The sequence below is a fragment of the Salarias fasciatus genome, chromosome 5, assembly GCF_902148845.1.
Source record: "Salarias fasciatus chromosome 5, fSalaFa1.1, whole genome shotgun sequence".
Classification (NCBI taxonomy): Eukaryota; Metazoa; Chordata; class Actinopteri; order Blenniiformes; family Blenniidae; genus Salarias; species Salarias fasciatus.
The window spans coordinates 14243117-14266820 of record NC_043749.1 but is presented as its reverse complement, the minus strand read 5'-3'; the positions used below and the strand labels follow the sequence as shown (position 1 = coordinate 14266820).

At 45.1% G+C, this 23704-nt stretch overlaps 1 protein-coding gene across 1 annotated transcript in view; it reads left to right on the top strand.

Moving 5' to 3' along the window:
* Positions 1 to 23704, top strand: part of celsr2 (cadherin, EGF LAG seven-pass G-type receptor 2) — a 54812-nt gene that overhangs the window by 10565 nt on the left and 20543 nt on the right. The window contains exons 2-3 of the mRNA XM_030092359.1: positions 10563 to 11264; positions 20608 to 20830. Of these exons, the coding sequence (XP_029948219.1) occupies positions 10563 to 11264; positions 20608 to 20830 (925 nt within the window). The remainder of the gene's footprint in view (positions 1 to 10562; positions 11265 to 20607; positions 20831 to 23704) is intronic.

Genomic DNA, 23704 nt, shown 5'->3' with positions numbered 1-23704 from the left:
CTGACTGTAAAAAGAATTCAAACCCAAGCTAAAGGATTAAAACTCATAAAGATAATATCTCTAGAGCTCCCGAGCTGGAAGCTTGTTTCTTTTGTTATAGATGAAGACTTGAGTGGAGCTGCTGTCTTCTCCGTCCTGCTCCGTCTCACAGTAGACTGTTACTTTTAGCAATAAGCAGAGCTTTTCTCTGGCCGGTGCCCGTGATGTGTGCGCCTCCCTAAATAAACACGAGCCCTCCTTCCCCAGAGCTGTCAGCTACTGTCTGCATGTCGCCAGCTGATCGCAGCTGCTCTTGTGCTGCTGCTTCTTCTCATTGTCGTTAGTTCATAAATATGTTATTCTGAAGAAAGCGATTTCATGCTGAGCACTGCCTGAGTGGCGAAGCTCATATTCTCAAAGACAAGCGTGTGAATGAAGACACCAATCTCCAAATTCAAACAGAACATGTTAGCATGTGCGCAAAACCCTTTGACTTCCATCAAACTGATATAAGGAGTGGATCAGTCTTCACACTGACCACACAGTGCGGACAGCTCATTTAAAGTGTTGCAGACACACTGCAAAATGTGTGTTACAAACTGAAAGTAATGCACAACTTACTTTACCAAATACTAGTTTTTTATTTTTATCTTCAGTAATCAATGAACAGCTCTCCAATATATCTGGTGCAATAATCGTCTTCAGCCTCTCAATGAAATCACTCAGTTTTTTTTCTTTCCACGATAATCAAAGTTTAATGCGGCTGCTAGTTGTTGACTCGTCTGTTTCAGATCATCTCGGTGCGTGCCATTGTGCCACGAGATGTTCCGTATCTAATATCTATCAAATGATTGTTGCGCTGTTTGAATAACAGCCCCATGCTCGGCCATGCCTCTGCATGCTAATGCCTCTTTACCATCGCACTGACAGCGGTTCCCCTTTTGATATGCAAATGCGCAGATCGGAGGAGCTCGCATGCTTTTCTGTGGCTGGGAAGCTGCTTCGCTATAGATGGAGAATCCGCGGAATGTCCTCTTGTTGGGGATGCAGCAGGAAAGTGTCATCGGGGGGATGCGGTGCGATGGCAGGGGCTGCAAATGAGCATGGATGGCCTCTGTCCAGCAGAGTCAGCTCTCTCCCAAGAGGAGAAGTCAGGACGGAGATTCTGTCTCTTCAGGAGTGGAATCCTTGGGCTGACATTGAGCTACACCAGCAGTTCTCATTATTGACTTCCCAGGCGCTGCAGGATGTAGCCGTCATTACAGCTGATCCTCCTTCCATTAAAGTCAAAATGATCACAGATAAAACAGCCAGCGAAACCTTTTTTGGTTTCAAAAACAAGGTCAGAGACATGAATATTCATTTAACCTGGTTTTTGAAGCTAATTAACACACGTGCGCACCGATCGTGGCGCTGGCTGTAATCTCTGCTGCGTGGCGTAGCGGCCTTCCAGTGTTGCTCGGGAGCAGATAACAGTGAATCTGCTGCGTGGGAGTTTCAGCGCCTTCCAGCGAAGCTGCAAGCGGCTTCTCTGCCGAAGAGCTGCGAGCGCGCGGTTCTGTTTAGCTTTTTCCCGACAATAATAGTCTGGCGGAGGTGAGGAGATTCAGCCCAAATCAAGCTGAAGTCTGCTTCGGCCTGCCGCCAGTCGTCTGCTCCAGCTGCAGCTGCTCTCCGCTGTTTTGGGTGATTAGAGGAGCTGTAATGTTGTCCCGGCCCTCACAGCGTGTTTTAGCCTCCAAGCTACTAATTTCTCACCTACTCTGACTTCTAAACGAAGCAGTACAAACATGTCTGGTGTTTTAATTGAAGTGGATAATCGCAGCCTGTGTCTCGTCGTGAGAGCCGCATTGTTCATCTTTAAACCTGGCCTTCCTGTGGAATGTAGCTGAAATTGGTGGCTGAATTATTGTGCATTATTCATCTTGAACTGGGAAGTATAGATGAGCTTGATCAGTTTGGAGCAGTGGTTTGTGTTTTTTCCTCCCCGGTTTGATTCTGCATGTGAGAGTTTTTCTGTCTTTGAATGTGGTTTTGCTCATTTGTTCAACAGAAAGCAACACGCATTGGAACATTTCTCTGAATCTCAATTTAAAAAAAGCAAACAAACATCTGAATTTAGCAAAATATCGGTGATTTACTGCATTTCTGAATACACACGAATGGCTGAAAATAAATGAATTGTACATATAAACAATAATTACAGCACAGATTTTCATAATTGTAGGAAAAACCTTAAAACCAAACGTGGATCAGTCAGTTTCCACCCCGTCTGCGCTGTGTGTGCTTCGTAACTTCTGTTTGGAAATACTGGGCTTTAATGTTGGACCAGACTTTAACTAACAGCACCTGGCGAAACACTCAGCTAGGATATTTGTTTATGGATGAAAATCCCCAGATTCAGGTTTATCCTCAGTCTGAGAGCTGATGTGGCGCAAAATGACTCGCTGAAGGATCCTGTCTCCACGGCGGAGTTAGGATTCAAAACTCACCAAAATATTCAAACAACATTTCCAGGCTTGTTAGGATTCAACTCTAAGTTGTTATTTTATTGGTGTGTTTTTGTGTTTCATCCATCCAGTCAGAATCTCTTGTCTTTTTCGCTCCAGATTATAAACGCTTGCCGTGACTGTGTTCTTGCTGACTTGCCTTTCTTGATCTGTGGCGGTTGAATGGCGATGTGAGCTGCTGTGGGCGGGCGGAGCTCGCGGGAGTCGTTAAGAGTGTTTAATGCTGAGGGGCAGTGCGAGCGGCGGTGGGGTGTCAGCCTCGGCCGTTGCTTGTTGAGTCGGGGGTCAGGAAGGGGTTGGCATACAGGGGTAATGGGATGAAAAAAAAAAAAAGCCATCCTCCCTTTTCTCAGCGCTCAGCCTCCCCCCACCCGGCCGTCGGCCTCCATTCAGCCGGCGCTCGAGTGTGCTTCACCTTTCAGCTCTGCCTAATTCAAACGGGCCGCTACCAGCTGCCACGTTTTACTGGGCCTCTTTTGATCAGCAGAACCCGAGACTCTGGCTTTTAAATGAAACGGCCACCAAACCGAGAGCTCTCAGGTTTAATGAAGGAGACACTGGATCAGCTTGATCTTAAGGATATTATGCAATTTTAAACTCTGCCGGAGCACAAAGCTCCTGAGCCTCATCATCGTGATAAACTTCTGTTGACTGAATTCTAAACCCACATCAGCGCTCATTAGCCTCGGTCCACGCTGGATTATTTCTTTCTTCTTCACTTGCGGGTTAAGAGTTCGTCACTGGTATGAAAGTGGGGATTATGTCCGTCGTCCTGCAGTCTGTCTTGAAATCTTACCTTTTTTTTGTAAATCATTCTTTGTAAGAATAGCTCAAATGTCACAAAACTATTTTTTTTAAACCGGTATCAGTTGGCGCTGTTGTTCCCCTCGGCTGTATTAAACACGTCTTTCGCTCTCGTGTGATTTACAGTTCGGTGGTCTCCCGATCAAAGGCTCTCAGCACCTGTACAGTTTTGTCTCGAAGCGACCATAAACACGTCAGGGTGACGGCCAGAAGGAGCCGCCGACAGAAGCACCAGCGAGACGCAGTAAATCAGTCCGAACCGCAAACAGAGCAGCTAAGTCCGAGCAATTAATGTTTTGCGATTAAAGGCGGCTTCAAGGGCGAAGGGTTTAATTCAGATTAAACTGTGTCCTGTTGTTGGCCCCACGGGGCCCGCGCGCTCAGGTCGGAGCTCTGTGGTTGGTTGGTTTGATTGATTATGCAGCGTGTGTTTTCTCTGCGTGACCTTGTGTGGGCTTGACGTGCGGCGCTGGTCAGCAATATGTAAGCATAATATTTTGACAGCAGTTTCACACCACTGTTTCACACCGCTCGCGCCTGTCGGCTGCTCCCATTGGTTCTGAATCCAGGCTTATATTCCACTGGAAAATGTCTTTTTTTTTTCTCACAATTCCAAGTATAATTGTTCTGAATTACATGTGCTGTAACATGAAACAATACTGTGAACATGACACAGTCTGTGATTGGCTGATTCTTCTTCATTGCTTGTTCTTTTATGCTCGGTGAAAAAGTTTTTGCACTCCTCTGCCGGCTCTTTAGAGCCATTTAAATGTTTAATTTCTCGTAGTTTGGTGAACTTGCTCTCAGATCTCTCCTGAACAAACAGACTGAAATCTTCTGCGGCTTCATTTTGGAGTCATAAACTCATTAAAAACTTGTAAGTTGGCAGCGCGACTCGCCGGTTGCGGCTGGAGAAACTGTGCACCGCGAAGACATTCGTGAGTCTTATCCCTTGAAAGTGATTTCTAATTTATGAACACCCTATTGATCTTGGAAATGGGACTCCAGCTTTGCGCTCTTTGATGTACTGAGTGCTCGGTGCGTGCTGCACATACTGTAGAGCGCTGATGCTGAACGATTTAGAAAGACTCTGCTCAACCTCATTACCTTCTTACCCGGAGGTTCCCCCTGCATGACACACTTGTGCAGAGAAACAGTCGGCTGCCTGTGGGGCGACGGCGGCCTCCACGATTCACCGTTTGATCGTAGCCGTGCTGAAGAGAGAACGTCTTCATTAGACATGTGATGAATGACTGTTTAAGAAAGCTGTTTGAGTGTGATTATTTATCGCCCCCCCCCACCACTGTCACGATGATAGATGGTATTTTTATCGCAGGTCTGATGTGTTTCCCCTCCCCGCCGTGACCACAACACCGTCTCATTGGTTCAGTGTTTAACCTGCGCATTAGCAGGCGGAGCAGGTTTGAGGCGGCGTGACTGAGAGAAGCTGAAGTACCTTTAGAGCTGAATGGAAACAAAAAGTGACCCAAGTGCCTGAAGATCCTGGAGCTCCAGGTTTCTGTGGTTTTATTGAGTTGGGTTTGAGGTTGAAGTGGTCGAGTCGCCACTGAATCTGGATATGTCAGGATCCAGAGGTGGTTCAGAGGTCGTATGAACTTTTTTGTAAAGTCATTGTCGCTGTTAAACATTTGCCTCGACAATCTGTGAAACAATTTTTAAAAAAGTGTGTCTTTAATTGGTCTTAATTTCTGAAAATTATAAGATACCCTTCTACCTTGTTTTTAGTCAACATAAACATGTTGTCATGTTGCTGATAGGATGTTAATGTGCCACAGAGTAATGCTCATGTTGTTGAAGGACTGCATCGTCAATGAGGACCCTATCCTCTGTTAAACAGGAGTTCAGTGAAATAGTTACAGATGTGCCCAGGTAAACTTGTAATAGACTTAATAAACTAATGTCAGAATAATGATACGTTAATCACAGATTTTCTTTTTAATTCAACAAAATCTGTGCAAACCGGAGTTTACACTATTGATCGAGTCTGCTAATCATCTCTCCTCCGGCGGCGTCTCCCACAGGTCAGAGGTCGCCGAGTCATTTTCTGTAGATGAGGCGCCTCCTGCAGTGAAGCACAGATTTTTCCACCTGGTTCAACATTTTCAGATCTCAATTGGAGCTTTTGTCAGTGGCGCTCCTCTTTGTCTCCGTCCAGCCTCGATCCTACAAAAGACAAAATCCTCATAAAACCTTCACACTCCAAGAGAAGCAGGCAAATAACTGAGGAATGTCTGCCTCCACAGCGCGCAGGGGGGGACGGCGGGGGGGCTGGGTTACTGTCGTGCTGCTGGGTGATGTCTCTGTCCTCAGTAATTTGGTCACACAGTCTTTCTGATCTTTATCCACCGTGACTTTGTTGACATTTTCTGGGATTCAGCTGGAGATTTGATGGCAACTTTGTGCTCTAATTAGGCCAGTCTCACCGATTTGTTCTCTCGCTTTGTCTCGATTTCTCTCTCAGCAGTTTATTTTCTGGGCCACTGAGACTCAGAGTGGACTAAAAGAAAAAAAAATCCATATATCTCACTTTGATTATGTGTTTCTTTATAGAGATCGCTCCATCCTGAAGCCTCTTTGCGCTGAAATATAGTATCACATCAGTGGAGCATTTGTTGTTTATAATTCTCTTGACAGCTGAGACTGAGCTAAGGTCATTTATCACAGATAAAAAGCAGGACACCACTTCTCTGCTGCAACCTCTGGCTAATAATTTATGATCTCTGCGTGGAGGCTTCAACCTGCAGTCAAACGAGGCCTGTGTGTAGCTCTGCAAATCCTAATGAGCTGGTGTGTTTACAAGGAAATGGTTGTGTTGGTTCTATGACTTTTTTTTTTTTTTTTTTTTGTTGAAAAAAAAAATAAATGCAATATTTAGAGCATTTTGCTTACATATCAAGTAAAAGATATAATATCCTATATCTAAGCAAAACCATAAAATGCTTTATTTCCTACATTTCACCTTTTAAATTCTATTTAATTTATCTATTTACTGACTCTACAGTGATGAAACGGTTGACCTACATGCCATTTGGTTATAACACACTGCATGATGGAGTAGTGGGAGTGTAAGTGACTGTTTTCCCGGCCATGCAGTGGACATACAAACATACACATGTGCACACACTTGCATGCACACACACACACACTTCCATGTTCACATTTCATGCCCATACATAGTGCATATCAATGCATATTTTAAAATTTGTGAGAAAAAGTGCCAATAGCATTAATCTCGTCCCCTTTCATGTCTTTGTTTGCATTTCTCAAATCTCCACATGGAGTTGACCACAATGGTTATTCAGCGTGTTGCTTTTTTTCTAGTCCTCCACTGTGTGTGTGTGTGTGTGTGTGTGTGTGTGTGTGTGTCTGTGTACACTTTGCACTCAGATTATCCTGACATTTGGATCAGAGCTGCACAGCCATAAACTACACTCGTTTATACTCACAAACATACACAATGCTGCACACAGCGCTGGCAGCCCTACAGCCACAGTGTGTGTTTAATCTTCTCCCTGGCGCCACTTCCTAGCTGAGAGCATTCCTGGCACCCAGAGGGCCGGAGGGGGCCGCGCCGTGGACGGAGCAGCGTCACACCTCGGAGCTGGCACCTCGTCCCCTCACCGGCCAGGCCTCCCCGTGTCGCCTCCCTCTTGGCGCCGAGCGCCTCGCTTTCCCCTCCGTCCCTTCAGCGGAGGATCGCTTCCATGGAGAATGACCTCTTTGAAGGATGGTCTGGTTCCTTTCAGGGCAGATTCTCCTCGCGCTCAGTTTCCCAGCGCTGCGTCTACCTCTGGATGCCCGAGCCCCTCTTCGAAGAATGTGAATTGGCAGAGGACGTAATTAAGGCGATGTCTGTCCTCAAACATGGCCTAACCTTTAAGAGCCCGGCTCGCTATTCAGAGCAGTGTTTTTTTTTTCTTTTTTCTGGCCACTGTTGCTGCAGTGTATCAATTATTGTATGGTTTGAATAGCTGACAAGGAGGCTAGCTGAGGCAGAGAGGAGATTGTTGCTTGTTTACAAAAGTTATAAAGCATCTCTGCATCACCTCAAATGTTTTCTCACTGGAATGAAGAAGTGGAACCGCAGCAGCAGCAGCAGCTTCGTTTTCTGTTTTATTTATGTGGAGAAATGACCTAAAAAACACCCAAATGCTAAAAAAGACAGATTAAGCTCAATACGATTGAATAAGTCATGTCTCATGTGACATGAGTTCTTCAACTGACCTGATTTAATTAGGTTTGACGTGACGAGGAAAGACTGGTGAAAGTTCTGAGGTCGTTCAGGTCACAGTGTCAGTGGGAGCGTTTGTCCACAAATAAGTATTTCGTTCATGAAAGCTCAATCTTGATCAGTTGGAATCTATGGATCAGTTAATATTGTTAAAATTAATTGTGTATTATTGAAGTTATTATTATATGAAGTGACTTTGATGATCATTTGACTCATGACTTTTCTGAAAAGTGTTTCAGGACATTTTCCACCTCAGCTTCTTCGTGTTGAATCTTTAGGAATTAATTATCTTCTAGTTTTACACTCCTACTCACAAAAACAAGCACTTTGAAGACACACTGCCAATCTGTGAAGGACATGGTTCCTAATTATCAATCATTTGGTCCTGGAAGGAGAATTTGGCCTCAACAGGGAGCAGAGACAATTTTCCCTTCACGACACTCATAACGTGTCAGTGACTCATGAGAAGATCAGATGAAATCACAAATAAGATTAAGATTGAGCTTTTTCCTTACTAGAAAGAGCAGTTTTTTTTTTAATTGAAACATGAAAACATGAAACCAAAAACTCTTCCTCATATGAATCTTATAACTCCTTTTTTTGGAAAAATTCAGCCTTAAATCATTTAAAGATGCGTCATAAAAATGATCCGATATCGTCGAACTATTGAAATACCTCTGTGTGAAAGTCGAGGCTGAGCTGCTGTTGTTTGTCGATTTTCACATTCTTGTATACACAGGTGTGTGTGTGTGTGTTTACAGTAAAGTGTGAATTAGTGCGGCGACCCCGCTTGCGCCCGCGCTTTGATTCCCCCTCACTTCCTCTGCTAAGGCCCTGTATTATTACTGTGCTGGAAGCGCTTGACTGAAAGCTGGAGGATTAAAGCCGTGTCAAACATGCTTCTCTGTCTCACTTCCTCTACGACCCCCCCCCCTCTTTTCTTCCTCCTCCTCTTCCCTTGGCACTCTGTGTTTAAACTTGCCCGGTGCCAGAGCAGAGCTCTGCTAGCGTTGGGCAGTGCTGTTTGTGTGAGTTCTGCTCACAGGTTCTGCTCTCTGGCCGCCGTCCAGACGCCCCGAACAAAGCGGCCCATTGAGGATTTTTTGGAGGGAGAGGCCGAGGCTTGTTTTCATGACACATTTGATTTGATTAAGCCTGTTTTGTGTTTGCTCTCGAGGCTACAGAAACCTGCGGAGCACTTAGACAAAATGACAGTGGCCTCCCGCCGCGGCCTTAAAGGGAGAATATGAAACTTTAGGAAGACAAAAGGATGTGAAGGAGAAGAGTCCGGGAGGCTCCTGGAGGGGCCGCAGGAGGCGCTGTTCAGCAGAAACCCACATAAACTGACTCTAAACACTAAAACTTCACTTTCTGATGAGGATTCCTGCCGTTTAATTCCATTACTTCAATTTTACATCACGTCAATCAAAGCATTAGTTGTTTGGCCCGAAAAAGCAATTTAGGCCCAATTTACTTGAACCAATCAGTGTTTAAAATGGTTCCAGCCATTTCAGTAAGAGCAATGTAAAGTGTTTCTTTTTCAGACAACCAAAGGATATTCAGTTTATCATCATGTACAACTATAAAAAAAAAATCATGCGAAGGAAGCTTGAACAGACTCAAATAACTTCACCGTCATTAAATAATTTTAACTTATTAATCTTTTGACGATAGCACGTAAAAATCACTCATTTTTTGTATCTGTCACCATTTTTTTTTTAAAGTTTTCATTTGTTTCCAGTTTGAATTTTAGAAGATTAAGAAGACTTTTGTGTAAAATCATTTTTGGTTTGTGAAAAGTCAGAGTCTGTGAAATTTTCCCCAAAACAGAAGCTACACTGAAGCTTTATCGACTGAGGGTGACACCAGCAAACTTGAGCTTGGCTGGCTGGGGCTTTATCGCTCTAAGAAATGCTGATTTAGATATTTTTACCAAATCAGTTCAGACTGTTTGGAGTTTATTTTTCGATAAAGTTTGGCTTCTTGTTTTTGGGCAGAAACCTGAAGGATCAGGTCAAAATGTCTGTTTGTCTCAAACTTTATAAAGTGGGTTTGGAGCGATGTCTAAACTGAAATCGGCAGGAATCAGCCAGTTTTCTACTTGTTTGCCCCATTCTTGACTTTCCTGAGTGCTCTTCGTTCAGACTGAGGCTGTTTTCTTTATATTGTGACTCCTGAGCGAGCAGCGAAGGTTACAGCAGAAAGACAAGCATTAAATTCAGCTCAGTAAAGTCACAATTTGGTGTAAATATGGAGTGTGATGTATTTGCCGTGCAGATTATAGCACGATGCAACATGATTAAACTGATTCATTTGTATTTGATTTGCTTGTGGCAAATTTTCTTTAAAAAAAAAAAGTTCTTGGAGAATAAATACTTTAAAAAGGTAATAATTTCCTGTACAGTTAAAGCTGTTCAAAAGGAAAAAAAAAATCCACTCAAGCCTCAAACAAGGATCTGGTTTAAAAAGCGGAGATTAGTAGATGTGAGGAATGCCTGAACGGGTCAGTTTGATATTTAAGGCTCTCGGTGCAGCGCGTATAATGGAGTAGCATCTTTGCTTCCGGACAAAGAAAGCAAAGAATGAGCTGTGAATGCAGGCGTGAAATTGCTGATTAGAAAGTTGGAAAGTGCTGAAAGGAAACATGCATTTGTTCTCTCTTGGTCTTGGCGTTCATCTCATATCTGAGCCCAGAACTCGAAAAAAACACCCCTCAGAGCCAAGTACATGGGGTAAAAAGGCTTCTTATTATATTCTTCAAAATCTCATTTTGCACAGTCGTCTGTATTTTTTGCTCGAGTTTGTGACCCTGTGCTCGCATCAGGAGCTTTACTGCTCCTCCGTTTCAGTCTGGAGAGACGGCTGCAGAAATCCTCCGACCTCCGCCTGCTGCCACAGGTGCAGCATGAGTGAAGACTGGCGTTCAGTTGATCTGCTCGAGGTCAAGAGAGAGATGATTCGATATTGCACGCGCACACTTGTGGATTCTCACCCGGTTGCCTTTCTCTCTGTTCCAGACGGCGTCCACTCGGTGTCCGCCCAGTGCCTCCTCCAGGTCACCATCATCACCGACGAGATGCTGTCCAACAGCATCACGCTGCGCCTGGCCAACACCTCCCAGGAGCACTTCCTGTCCCTGCTGCTGGCCCAGTTCCTGGACGGCGTGGCCCGCGTCCTGTCCGCCGCGCCCGAGGACGTCGTCATCTTCAACATCCAGGACGACACGGACGTCAGCGCCCGCATCCTCAACGTCAGCCTGTCGGTGGCGGTGCCCGTGTTCGGCGAGGGGCCGCACCGCCCCGGGGGCGTCCCGCACGGCGGCGAGCGGCCCGGCAGGGGCGTCGAGACGGGAGAGTTCTTTGGCTCGGAGGAACTCCAGGAGAGGCTGTATTTGAACCGCAGCCTGCTCGCTCAGATCTCCTCCCAGGAGGTCCTCCCCTTCGACGACAACATCTGCCTGCGGGAGCCCTGCGAGAACTACATGAAGTGTGTGTCGGTGCTGAAGTTCGACAGCCTGGCGCCCTTCGTGGCGTCGGACACCATCCTGTTCAGACCCATCCACCCCATCGCCGGGCTGCGCTGCCGCTGCCCCGCCGGCTTCACCGGGGACTACTGCGAGACGGAGATCGACCTCTGCTACTCCAAACCCTGCGGGCCGCACGGCGTGTGCCGCAGCCGGGAAGGAGGCTACACCTGCGAGTGCTTCGAGGACTACACAGGTGAGAGTCCTCCATGATCTTCATCCCATGATGCACTGTCTTCCAGTAAAACTCCACATGAGTAGAAGTGAATTTATTGCTGCAGCGTGTTTCCACTGCAGGTCTTTTACGAGGCTTCAGCTGCCGGATTGCCTGTTCCATTCCTGATGGTCTCAGTTTTATCTGTGGAGCACAAGAACCTCCTGGATTCAGATGGCTGTAGCCTGACAGCCAGTAGTATTGTGTCAGAGAACATCTGCGTGAGTGTGGAAGCTTTCATTCCACTGCAGATGTGTTTTTTTTTCCACTTGGATGATTTAATAGCACAGCTGCACAGCTCTGAAGCTGATCTGGACTACAGATCTGCTCTGTGGAGCGTATGCCAGAAAGGTTTTCCTGTATCTAATGACAATAGACAGATTATGTATTCTTGTATTTTTGCAAATCTGGATGTGTTGAGCGTGCACGTCACTGTTATTTTCTGTCAGTCAGTGGAGCTCCTGACATGGAAACAAGCTGATTGGTTGATCGTTCCCTCATCTGATTGCACCTAAATGAGGTCAAGACTTACTTAATCTCAAAATACGTGCTTGTTGCAGTTGCCCTGATCAAATTTTCAGTTTTGTCACAGGTATAATAAATAATTCACTCCGAAAAGTTTAGCTAAAAGTCAGAATAAGAGAACACAGATTGCTGGAGCCAATGGACGGGTCGCCAGGCCATCACTGGACAAATTTGACAAGTTTGATCGTAAATATTGATGAATTGGTACCGTAAGGTGAAAAAAGAAGATATTTCAACAAGCAATCAAAGTATAATTTGTGTATTGTGAAGGGCTCATACTCTTACCCTGCCCAATTAAAAAAGAAAAAGAAAGAAAAGAAAATCTGTCCTTAAGTGTTTGGTACTTCTTGAAGGTGAAAGGCCACAGTTTCTGCCAAGCTGTTCACACGTCGCCTCCCAAATGTTCATTTTCCCCCCGCCGATCCCACGGGGGCCTTCATGTTTGCATCTGCCTCGTCCTCCGCTCCTTATTGAGCGAGGCTCTTTATAGACACAGACTGTCCACTCCGCTAATCACCACAGCTCCGCAGACAAAGGCTGAGTGATGAGTTATTGATCCGATGCTCCCCCGCTGTAGTAATCCACCGCAGACGCTAATGAACAGACACGATCCTGGAAATCGCCGTTTCACATTTTCTGAATGTTAAAAGGCACAGTAGAGAAACTGGAGTAGATGGATAGAAGAGCGACGTTGCACGATTTTTCCAGCCTATTTATGAAGCTGGTGACTTCAGGGAGGATGAGGAGGGAAGGAAAACAAGAGCGGTTTCTCTTTCTGCCGTAGTTTTGCTGAGTGGAGCAAAGGAAGGAAATTATTAATTATAGATGCCTACAGATGGAGTGCGTCCCCCGGCAGTGGAATTCCTGCTGGTTGAAACACCTCAGATTAAAAAATTAATAAAAACATCACACTGTGAAAAGGAGAGGACAGCAGACTTCAATTTCCCCCTAAAAAAAAAAAAAAAATGAAGAATGAATGTATTCGTTTTGGCAGCAGAAGCTGCGAAGTGGTCGCAGGAACCGTTATTTATTCATCGCTCCAAAAATTATTCACATCCTCAAAGGGTTAAATACCGTCTGCTCAGTCGGTTTATGGCGGAGGGGAAAAAGGGAGAAGCTGAAAAGGAGTTTAAAGAGGAAGAGAGTAAAGATATGCTAATTTATACAATATGAATTTCAGGGCAGTTGCCCCATCTTTTTGTTGGGAGGTTAAGTGGGTCATGTTCTGACTTTTTAATGCGATTGGGAGTTTCAGCTCGACTCTGAAACACCCCGAGAGTTGTTTTGTGTTTATGGGGGAACTGTTCCTCCCCCTGCTTGTTATGTATCAGCAGTAAATATGTGGTGTTGTAACCTGATATAGTACACGTTTATGAATTAGATTAATGTTTTATGAATATATATACTGTATATGAGCCCTCGTGCAGATTTACTTTGTTTCTCTGTAACTCTGAATCGGGCTCCTTTACCCAGCTACCCTGGTCAGGATATAAGTTTTAATAGTGGAACAAAAAAAAACATCACAGATTAGATGATTCTGACTGTTGATTACATATTTATTGCTGAACACCAGACCTGCTGAAGGACCACTTAAATTCGTCCCTTTTCTTCGTCAGCTAGAAGATAATTACCTTCTCCGCCAAAAAAAACCTCTGAAAAGGCCTCCAGGTATAAAAGTCAGGCCGTGGCCTTTGTGATCTCAGGAACGGCTTTTCCTTCGTTAATTCTTTTTGAACGCTGAAAGCTCTCTCCGTCTATTTATACAGCTGTTTATGAATCCTCGATTAGTGTCGGCATTTGAGTGTGTGGGCTCGCAGCCCGGGTTGAGTGGCACTCACACATTACGGCACGGCTGTGGGTGTCGGAGCCGAACCGCGGCCGCTTTTAACGTGAATCAACAGAGAAGCGGAGAACGGGCGGACGAGTGGGTGGAGTGGGTGTGTTTTTCTCCCGCAGTGGGCAGCATTAGAGAGAATTTAGACTGCGATGCTGTTAGATGTGGCGGCGCAGCGCGGCGCTGGCTGGATGCGTCTCTGGAGCTGATGTTTGAATCACACCGTCAGACTGTCTGATGGAACCGGGTCGCTCCGACAGCTTTTATTAGACATGTTTAACCGTGATACACAACACCCACTGCTCACTCTGTGTGTGTGTGTGTGTGTATTCTCAGGAAATGAACTGAAGTCAGTGCATTGTCCCTGGAGAGAATACGTTTGGCCTTGTTGTTCTCACACCTTGAGGTGCAACAATCATTATACTTAATAATGAAGTACTGTTATTTACAAGGCCTGATAATATTTGCGTTGTTTATGGATGTGTCTGTTTTTAGCTGGTAAGAAAAGGAGTTGGAGAGATGGAGTGGTTAATGTGGCGGCATCACCAAATCCAAATCACTTTAGAAGCTGTAGCGCTCTTAATTAAAGTGGCTCTCCTTCAGGCGTCACTGCAAAGCTGGATCTTCAAGAAACAAAGTTTCATTTGTTTGGGTTGTTTCAAGAAATCATAACAAAAGAGTCAATGTTGAGGCAGCTTCCCTCCTGAGAGGCTCGGCATCCTGCTGTAACTTTACGGGCCCTGGTGGTTTGTTTGCTCCTGTTTGACGTGACTTGTGGCTTTACTCTTAGCTGATCACTTGGAAAACACACATCAACCCGAAAGCGCGGTCTGTTGTGTGAATTTGCGGCTTTATGCAGGATTCCAGCAAATCGGGGCTTTAAGGCATCTGATGGTGCAAGATCTCTTTATACAGTCACATTAAGACACATCCTTCCTTGAAAAAGAAAAGCTGTTCTGAAGGTGAACCTAGGTTAAGACTGCATTAAAATAAGACAGAAAAATTGAAGAAAAGAGAAGAAAAGGTTAAGTCAGTGGAAGGAGGTGATGGTTACCGTTGGACAAGTAGTAGTTATGGCGAAAGTAACGACTGCAAGTGAATCCCTGCATGAAAACAAATTCAGTGTGTGTGTGTGTGTGTGTGTGTGTATGTGTGTGTGTGTGTGCATGCGTGTGTGTGTGTGTGTTTCGGAGTGCTAAATTACACTCTCCCCGTGTGGCTGGGGTGGGTGGTTAAGTGCTGAATAGCTGCAATTATGTGTGTAAGAAAGGTGCACTGATAATCTGTGGAATATCTATGTGTTAATGGTGCGTGTGAGTGTGTGTGTGTGTGTGTGTGTGTGTGTGCTGGGAAACTGTTGGACCGTAGGCGTTACCAGATGGTAACAGGAAGAAAAATATTAAAAAAAAAAATCCCAACATACCAGCCATCATCTTTGCAGCTCTGAGTGATTCGCCTGGTCTGAATCATTCTGCTGAACAAGACGTTGTCCTGATTTTAGTTCTTAAAACAAACAGGAGAGACTCTCATCTTTTCAGACACTAACGCATCTGCAGTTCGCCGTGTGCGTCTGTGACGGCTGACTGCGTCCTTCCCTCTCGTCTTTGTTAATTTGTTGTGAAAGCGTTTGTGAGCTTTGAATGTTCAGACGTGGTCGGGAAGGAAAGCTGGCGAACGTTCACACTCAAACAACCTCACACTAGTGGAACCAACACCTGCCAACTGCTGAAAGCCACTACAGTTCTCCTCTAGGAGACGGAGCGGATAAAAATGTTGCCAAACACATGGACTGTTTTGAATTCAGAACATTTGCTTTACAGAGATGCTCCTCTGTGATAAAATGCTTGAGCTCAGCGTGACAGCGACGCTCTCTACTGTGGAAACGACAGGGACCGATTCAATGACTGCAGCGTTACAAGCAAGGAAGTGTTTGGAAACATCCAACTTTGATTAATTCTATCTGTCTGCACTATTCCTCTTAATTAATAGGCCAGTAGAAAGTCCCTGCTGGGACAGTCTTTGTGTAAAGTAATAAGAGGCCAGGATGTGCCAGCAGTGAGCAGTGAGGGAGTCTTTACAGTGGACACCTTTATTATGAGGAGCGATCATTTACCCCACTGAGACCTACAGAAATATTTACATAATGCTGATGTGACGCAAACATGATGTCTTTCATTTACATCATTGCTTTTGATAGATGACAAATTCATACAATTCTGTAAACATGTGTGAGACAGAATCCAGGTTTTCTCAGGTTTTCTGTGGTAGATTGGTAGTTTACTGTCTGTCGACGTGTCAGAGGGTGAGAGGCGTTCAAATGCATTTTTTCTTTGGGCTTCAGCTGACCTGTACTGTGATGAGAAGATCTGATCTCAAGGTACAGCTGGAGGTCATGTTCCTGTAGTAGTATTGATCACCTCATCTGATTATTCGCCTTCATCATCCTCAGCGCGTTGCTCACCGTTTCTGGAGCTTTATGCATATCTTCACGCCGTCCTCCTCCGCCGTGACTCGCAGGATCTATGTTTGTATAAACTGTTGTGGAGAGAGCGGATCTCACTCCTACAGCCTACCTGCGCTGTGTTTTTGGTGTCTGGAGGGATCAGGAGGAGGAGGAGGAGGAGGAGGGATGGTGCTCCTCTGTTACCTGGCAGCTGATCTCTGTGGAAATGTCCTCTGCAGGCGCAGCCTACACAACAACACACACTTCCTGCAGCCACATGTGGATTCTCCTCACAATATGTTCATTATAAACAGCCAAACACACACAATCTCTGCGTTTACCTGTTTCAAAAGGTAAATAAAAGACGATTGAGGGGTGAACGCTCAGGATGTGGTTTATTAAGAAATCCACACAGTTAATCAACTTATTACATTTATACTGTAGGTTTGCTTTGTTTTTCTTCTGCGTGTTTTTAATGATTAATTTATAAGTATAAATGAATTAATGATTTATTCAAGACATGCAGATCAGAAATTTTTTTTAAATATTTACCTACAGTTCATGTAGAAGTGCACCATCTCCCTGGAGATAGAGTGTAAAGTTATTCATACCACACAAACAGTGATCATGTCTGAAAAGGAGTAGATTGATCCAAAGCTTTATAATCCCGACAATTCTTCCACATCTCAGCATGTTTATTATGTTCCTGAGTCCTCTGCAGTCCCCACCCTGACAGGACCACAAGGATCCCCACATTCTCACCACGGCCTGCAGGAGAGACCCTCGCCCCGCTCTGCACGCTGCACCCAGACATACATCCCACATCATGTCCCCACTTCACCCTGATGCCTCGCTTCAGTGTCGATACCTTGAATAGTGATTAATCCTTGTCCTGTAGAGTGAGACTATAGTCTTTTAATTTATTCTCCATTATGTTATTGGCTTTTAATTGTATTAATTTGAGTTTGATTCCATTTATTAATTGAAATGTTACTCTGTTAATAAATATCAGTGTATTTTTAGATGCGTTCTTCTAAAAAAAAGGCCTAAACTTAAAAAGAAGGTTTTTCTCGAGAGCCGGCTCTCGGAGGTGTCTGGGTGATTTGCTGCTTAATGATTCATGCTGGCAGCAAACAGAGAGTGTGGGCACTGAGCTGGGCTCATGCAGGGGCGTAAACAGAGCAGAGGAGCCGTGTTTGAATTATTGATCGGGACGTGCTACGGGATTGTTCCTGTTCACCTGGTAACATAAAGCTGCACCTGCGGCGGAGGCGTCCCGCAGGGCGCCACCAGGCAGGAAGATCAACACCAGCCCCACAAACCTCTGATGACGACTCTTTCTGCGTCCGGCTGTTTCTTATTCGCAGCAGCTTTATTTACCGGCGCCGTGTTTGCTGATGGCGTGTTTGTCCACTGCTTGAAGCAACATGTACTTTATCGCCTACAGCAAGTCGCTGAATTAATAACAAGGCGGCGCCGCTGCAGAAAGGCTTTATTTTACCGCCTGCTGAACAGCAGCGGCTGTTTGTCAGTCGGTCTCCGAGTTCAGCAAGGACATGAAAGCTAATAGTTACCGTCTGACAGGACGGAGCTGCCATTATGCTCCATTTCCAGCAGAGTGGAGCAGAGAAATGACACTTTGACACGCCGCAGCTTTAGACACCACTTCAGAATGGGACACGCTGCCGTAATACTCCATGTTCACCCCTCTCTCTTATTTTTCCACTGCATTTGTGAGCAATTGTTGCTTTTCAGATTACTATTTTAAATGTTATTAATTGCTCTTGTCAGTGGGATAAAATGATCCAGTGAATTATGAGACGCAGCTGCAAGGACGCCAAATTTTCTCTTTCCTTCTTTAAAAGAATAATTAAAACCACTGAAATTAAAAGGCTGCTGTAGCTCCGTATGTGGATCAGTCAGCAGGGCCCTGAGGCCACAGCGGCCCCCTGGGAGCAGAGGGCTGCTGCTCCTCGTAGGCTGTCTGTGGTTACTGTGGTAAACCATGAACCGGACGGGTTTAATGCAAAGAACAGTTTCTGCCATGGGATCAATAAAGATTTATTGTTTAATCTTGCTGTGATTCCACTGCAGTTGTAGTCATCTCCGTTGTCTCAGAGCAGATAATCTGCCTGCGATGCTGTCTGTTCTCACCCGGAGGGAACGAAGGACGTCATTGTTGTTGTGCCTTCAGGGAGTTTACAGCTTCTCTCTGCTGCAGCAGGTCTGTTATACCAACCTGCAGTGTGGTTTTGGACTGTAAAGGTATATGGAGAATATAAACTTCATTTAATGGTTATCAGTAATGGATGATTTACTGAGAAGAGACAATAAAATTGATTGAAAACTTGAAAAAAAAATGGCGTAAAATGTAACATTTGTCACTGGATTTCTGTAAAGAGTTGTAATATTCTGAGATCTGCTAGGTACCACTAACTCTATTATTAGATCAACCAAAATCAACCTCCTGCTGTGACCTTCGTTTCCAGTAATTAGCAGAAACGGCTGATTAATGGACGGAGCTTCTGGAGCAGCAGTGATCTATTTCTGACTGTATTCAGTCTGATTCCTTCATCCACCGCCCTCTGAAGCTTTAATCCCATCCAGCCCGACACAAACACTGATCTAACTGGAATCTTAATGTAACTCCAAGGCTGTTTAATATATTGAAAAAAAAAAGCTTAAAAACATTAAACAAAAACATATTTGTATTTTTATTTATTTATCTCTCATATTAATATTTATGGTGAGCTACATTGAAAATGGTCAGTCTTCTAAACTTTACAACACTGGAAGCACAGCATTGTGCACATTTTTAATATTTATCAACAGATATGTGATTAAAGATCACAGTAAAAGAAAAAGTCCCAGGTAACCATTTGTTTTTATAGATTTAAATTTGTCAAACCCGAGTGCATTCTTTGTAAGTTCATTTATGCTCATTTGCCAGACATTTTTTAAAGATTTAACTACATAAACTGTGAGAGAGAGAAAACAACTGATAAGACTTTAGGTAAAATGACACAGATGTTGTGAAAATAAAACACTTTCAATGTCAATATGACAGCTTTTCTCAGGTGTCTGCTGAAGTGCTTTTAATAACTAAACAAGCGAGATCGATTGTATCCTATCTTGCAGTAGAAATGCTTCAGAGGAGGCAGAGCGATCGACCGAAGGGGGATATGGATCCACTTCATTCTCCCTCAGAGAATAATGTGAACGGCACGCAGAGCAGGAGCAGAAAAACAAAGGACTTGGACTTGAAACAAAAAAACTTCCATTAGAACGATGCTCATTCAAATACCAACCTAAACACATAATGGCGATTCATAACATGTTAATAAAACGGTCTGTTTGAAACTATAAACTGTGAAGCTTAATGTGTATCGTGACCTCTGGAAAGTGACCCATGAATATTTGAAGTCATTACCATCCGACTGAACAGACGTTTCCCAACAGCAGCAGTAAAACTCAGAAGCTGCTCTCAGCGGATTGAGAATGAAGTGATTAACAGTGACGGAGTGAATAAAGACCGGGTGTATCAGTCGGTGCTGCTGAGCATCAGTCAGTGTCAGACAGTGAAAGACCGACTCGCTGCTTTCACACACTTCTCTGTTCACATGTGAGGGAGCGATCAGTCTCACCTCATAGCGTCTTCGTCTCCAGACGAGCTGCTCGGGAGCGAAGACTCGTCACAAGATCTTGTTGTTCGATTCTCACTTTGGAAGCACTGTGTTCCAGTCAGTGAATCTCTTGTTAGTTTTAACCAGCTCCAATAATTAGTCTATTGATGAATCATTCAGCTGCTGTAAAGGAGACCAAATAGGAAATATGATCTTCAGTTAGTTCTAAAACAAAGCAAAACTGTGTATTTCTGTTGAGCTTTGTTATTTTAACTTTAACTTTTCAGATATTTTCTGTACATTTTGATGACTTGCTGCCCTTTTTTTTTTTTTCCTCCGTACGGCTCATGATAAAAACATGACCTCCTCCATCGACTATCAGGTGTGAAATAGGCAGAAAGCAATCACGGCGAGCCATCAGCGTCGGCAGGAGCTGCTCTCATTTGGTTGGACGGCCTCACAGTCTGAATGCACAAACACTTCCAGCTCGCTGCTCCGGAGCCGCCCTGTCGTTCCTCTGAATATGAATGCCTCACAAGCCGCAGCTCTTTTTCCCAGAGGGAGGAAAAAGAGTCCCGCTGGTTGTGACATTGTGAAAAGAGAGAGATTGAAGCTGCAGACAGTGTCGCGGAGAAACTACTGCCTGTACTGTAACGCCAACAATTCCTCTGATACAGTTTGTCGGAGGTGTCAATGTTTATTTCCCGTTCGTTCCTGCATGTTTCAAAGTTTCTCCTTCGCGGATACGAGGTGGAGGATGTTACACCTCTTCGGTTTCACGTACAGGAATCTGCAGTGCCGGGGAAAAGAGCATATAGCCGTGTCAAATCCCAGATGGGGCGACGGAGGTGAAGCTGCTTGTCACAGACCATATTAATCCTCATTTCTCTCCCCTTGCAGGCGAGCGCTGCGAGGTGTCGTCCCGCTCGGGCCGCTGCGCCGCGGGGGTCTGCAAGAACGGCGGCTCCTGCGTGAACCTGCTGGTCGGCGGATTCAAGTGCGAGTGTCCGCCGGGGGGCTACGAGAAGCCCTACTGCCAGATGACCACGCGCAACTTCCCCCCGCACTCCTTCGTGACCTTCAAGGGCCTCCGCCAGCGCTTCCACTTCACCCTCTCGCTCACGTAAGCCGCGGCTCACCTGCGCTACCTGTCCGCCGTGATTCACTCTCCGTCCACCTCCACCCACACACGTCCACCCCCACCTCTGGTTTACATAACCGCGATGGCGTTTGATGGAGGTAATGGGATCAGTGAACAGCAGCTATCCGCTGTAGAGCCACTTCAGCATCAGAGCGCAGCACCTGAGCTATAAATAACAGATCCAGAGTGGAGCATATGTTAGATGTATGTTACAAGGGTGCAGCCGGTGAAGGGAATGCTGGGAAATCGTGCTGAAGGGGCTGCAGGTTGAGGGTGAAGGCTGGCGTAATGTGAGGATGTTAACACTGCGGGCGGGAGTGAGTCTGCCGTCAGTACGAACCCCGAGCTGACAGCAGGAGGTGAGATCTTCACATCCGTCAAAAATAAGTCTTCATCTTAAAGAACCTTCATTTTTTTTCTACACAACTCAAACCCACAAGGCCAGCCGAACGCTGCAGGGTCGTTTCAGTATGTTGGTTTAAAAAGCTGGACCTATTTGAATTTCATTTATTTTAGATTGAATCTCGGCTGCCTTCGGCGCTTCAGATATATGTGTTCGGTCATCAGAATGTAGATTTTGAGGGGGAGGAGATTCGGGAACGAGCAGATGAGCTGTGAATCATGAACACATGCAGACACAGCAGGCTCCTCGCTCGGACCTGCGCGGATCCATCCGTGCAATCAAAAGAAGCAGAGATAAGAGCCGTCCGTGCTGTTTGAGATCTGTCACAACAAGCGACAACAAGAGTCTCCCCTCGCCTTCTGATGTTTTCCATGAATTTATTGTGATTTTTGTCACCGGAGACTCGCTTGGCAGGTGTTGGGGCTCACAATGGGCCGGCGGTTTAAACGATACTCCCCTGCGAGCCCGTCTTTAAGCCAGGTTCAGGTGACGGCACTTCTCGATGGAGAACCGCTCAGACCAGTTCTGAAAGTGGTTTTCATTTCACTGGAAGGTCGAAGGAGCCGTGAAGAGCGCCGGCGCCGAGAGCCGGAGGCAGGTGAGCTCAACAAGCGGCGGCGTCACCTGAGCCCCGACTCCTGCCACCGCCGACGGCTCAGAGCGTGGATCGTGTTCGCTCAGAGTGGCGGATAATTTTAGGTCTGCAGCGCTACGATTGAGGTTGAAGTTTCAACAAGAATGTACAGTGCTGTGGCATCAAGAGAGGTGACACAGAATATATGAATATAGTCTTTGTTTTCCATATTAAAAAAAGACAGTGGAGAATTCCCATTGAGTCAACGCTGAACAGAATTTTACAGACCTGTCCGTGAATCTGTGATTATTCTTCAGTGTTTTATTGTTATTCCTTGTGCCTGCCTTGGCAAGGCACATTATTTATTACTTCAAATGATTCCTGTGTTTTTATTTTCAAACCGACATTACGCTTCCGGGAAGTTTTGCTTTGACATCACTGCGTCGGCTGACCAGCTATGTCAAATGCTTGTCATTTGACACCAGCCTCATTGTTCTGTCGGATGCTGCTGCGTCTGTGGACGTCCATTTGGCAAATCATCCGCTGACGCATGCAGTGATCAGAAACTGTTGACCCTTCTAGTCAAATTTTACATGAATGCAAGCATTAACTTTGTTTCCTTATCTGCACAAAATAAGGATATAATACAAAACTACAAGAAATAAAACCTGATTGTACAGAGGGGGATAGAAGCCCAGATCCTCCCTATCAATATCCACGACCTATTGAAAAAAATAAAGAAGGATCAAGAAACAACAAGCATAGAAAACTAATAAATGACTTAATAAAGACTTTTGTCTAAACCACTCAACATATCAACTCAGAATCAGATGCGATGCTATTTGGACAAGAGATAATTAAATATTTAAGCCTTGAAAATGGATAAAGAGGAAAGTGATTTGAATTAAAGCTAAAGCTGGAACACACAACATTTTCATGAAAAGCCAAAGAAGGTTTGACAAAGAGGTAAATGAAAGTCTTTTAGGTTCCTTCACAGGTTCTCGGATATGAGTATTTGCTAATTTCCTGCTTCTGAAGTAAAGATTGTCACAACTTCCACAAAACCTGCAATAACAAGTATAATTGTTTCTGTTGGATCCATAAATATACTATCAATGGAATTCATATTTCCTTATGTGCTCGTTTTTAGTCAAAAAGAATCCAGTAACTTTTATTTTAGTTTATATTTGATATTTGATTCTTAGAGGGAGTCATACAGATGTCTGAAGGCTTGTGATGTAAAGTGTTTCACCTCACATAAGTCCGAGTGTCTTTACATCTCAGTCTGAGGTTGTAAAATCAATAAGAGGGTCGTCTTTTCCCCCCTCCCCTCTGAACTCATCGTATGCGCTGCAGCGTGTGAGCATAGCGTGACAGGGACTCATACATAAGGGCAGACTGGTTGTTATTTTTACTGATGGGTGCCTAATGTGACACAGTGATGCCAGTTAAGTCAGTGTTTAGTTCTGGCTGATTACCCTTATAGCTCGGAGGGCTCAGGGGGGCAACGTGGAGCAGCCTTTTAAATCGATACGTCAAAGACTGAAAGGGCCGCCGAGGACGGGAGGGCCCGGATTATAATGCTCCGTGGCGTTTTGTGTGTCTTACTGCATGTGTGGCGGCAGCGTCTCCGCTCCCTCTCCCATTATTATCCGCTGGAGCATCGGCATCCCTCTTTCTTTCCTCCTCAGAGGTCGTGATTATGGTTTTCCTCAGTAAGCAGGTCAGTGGCGCTCTGCCCCCTGGCTGCTTTCCAGCTCAAGAATACTGCACAAACAGCATCGTGGACAGAATCCCCTCGAAGCCCGCAGACCGGAGGAGGTGGGGGGGGGGGGGGGGGGGGGGGGGGGGGCAGCTGCTCATCTTGTCTGACAGATAT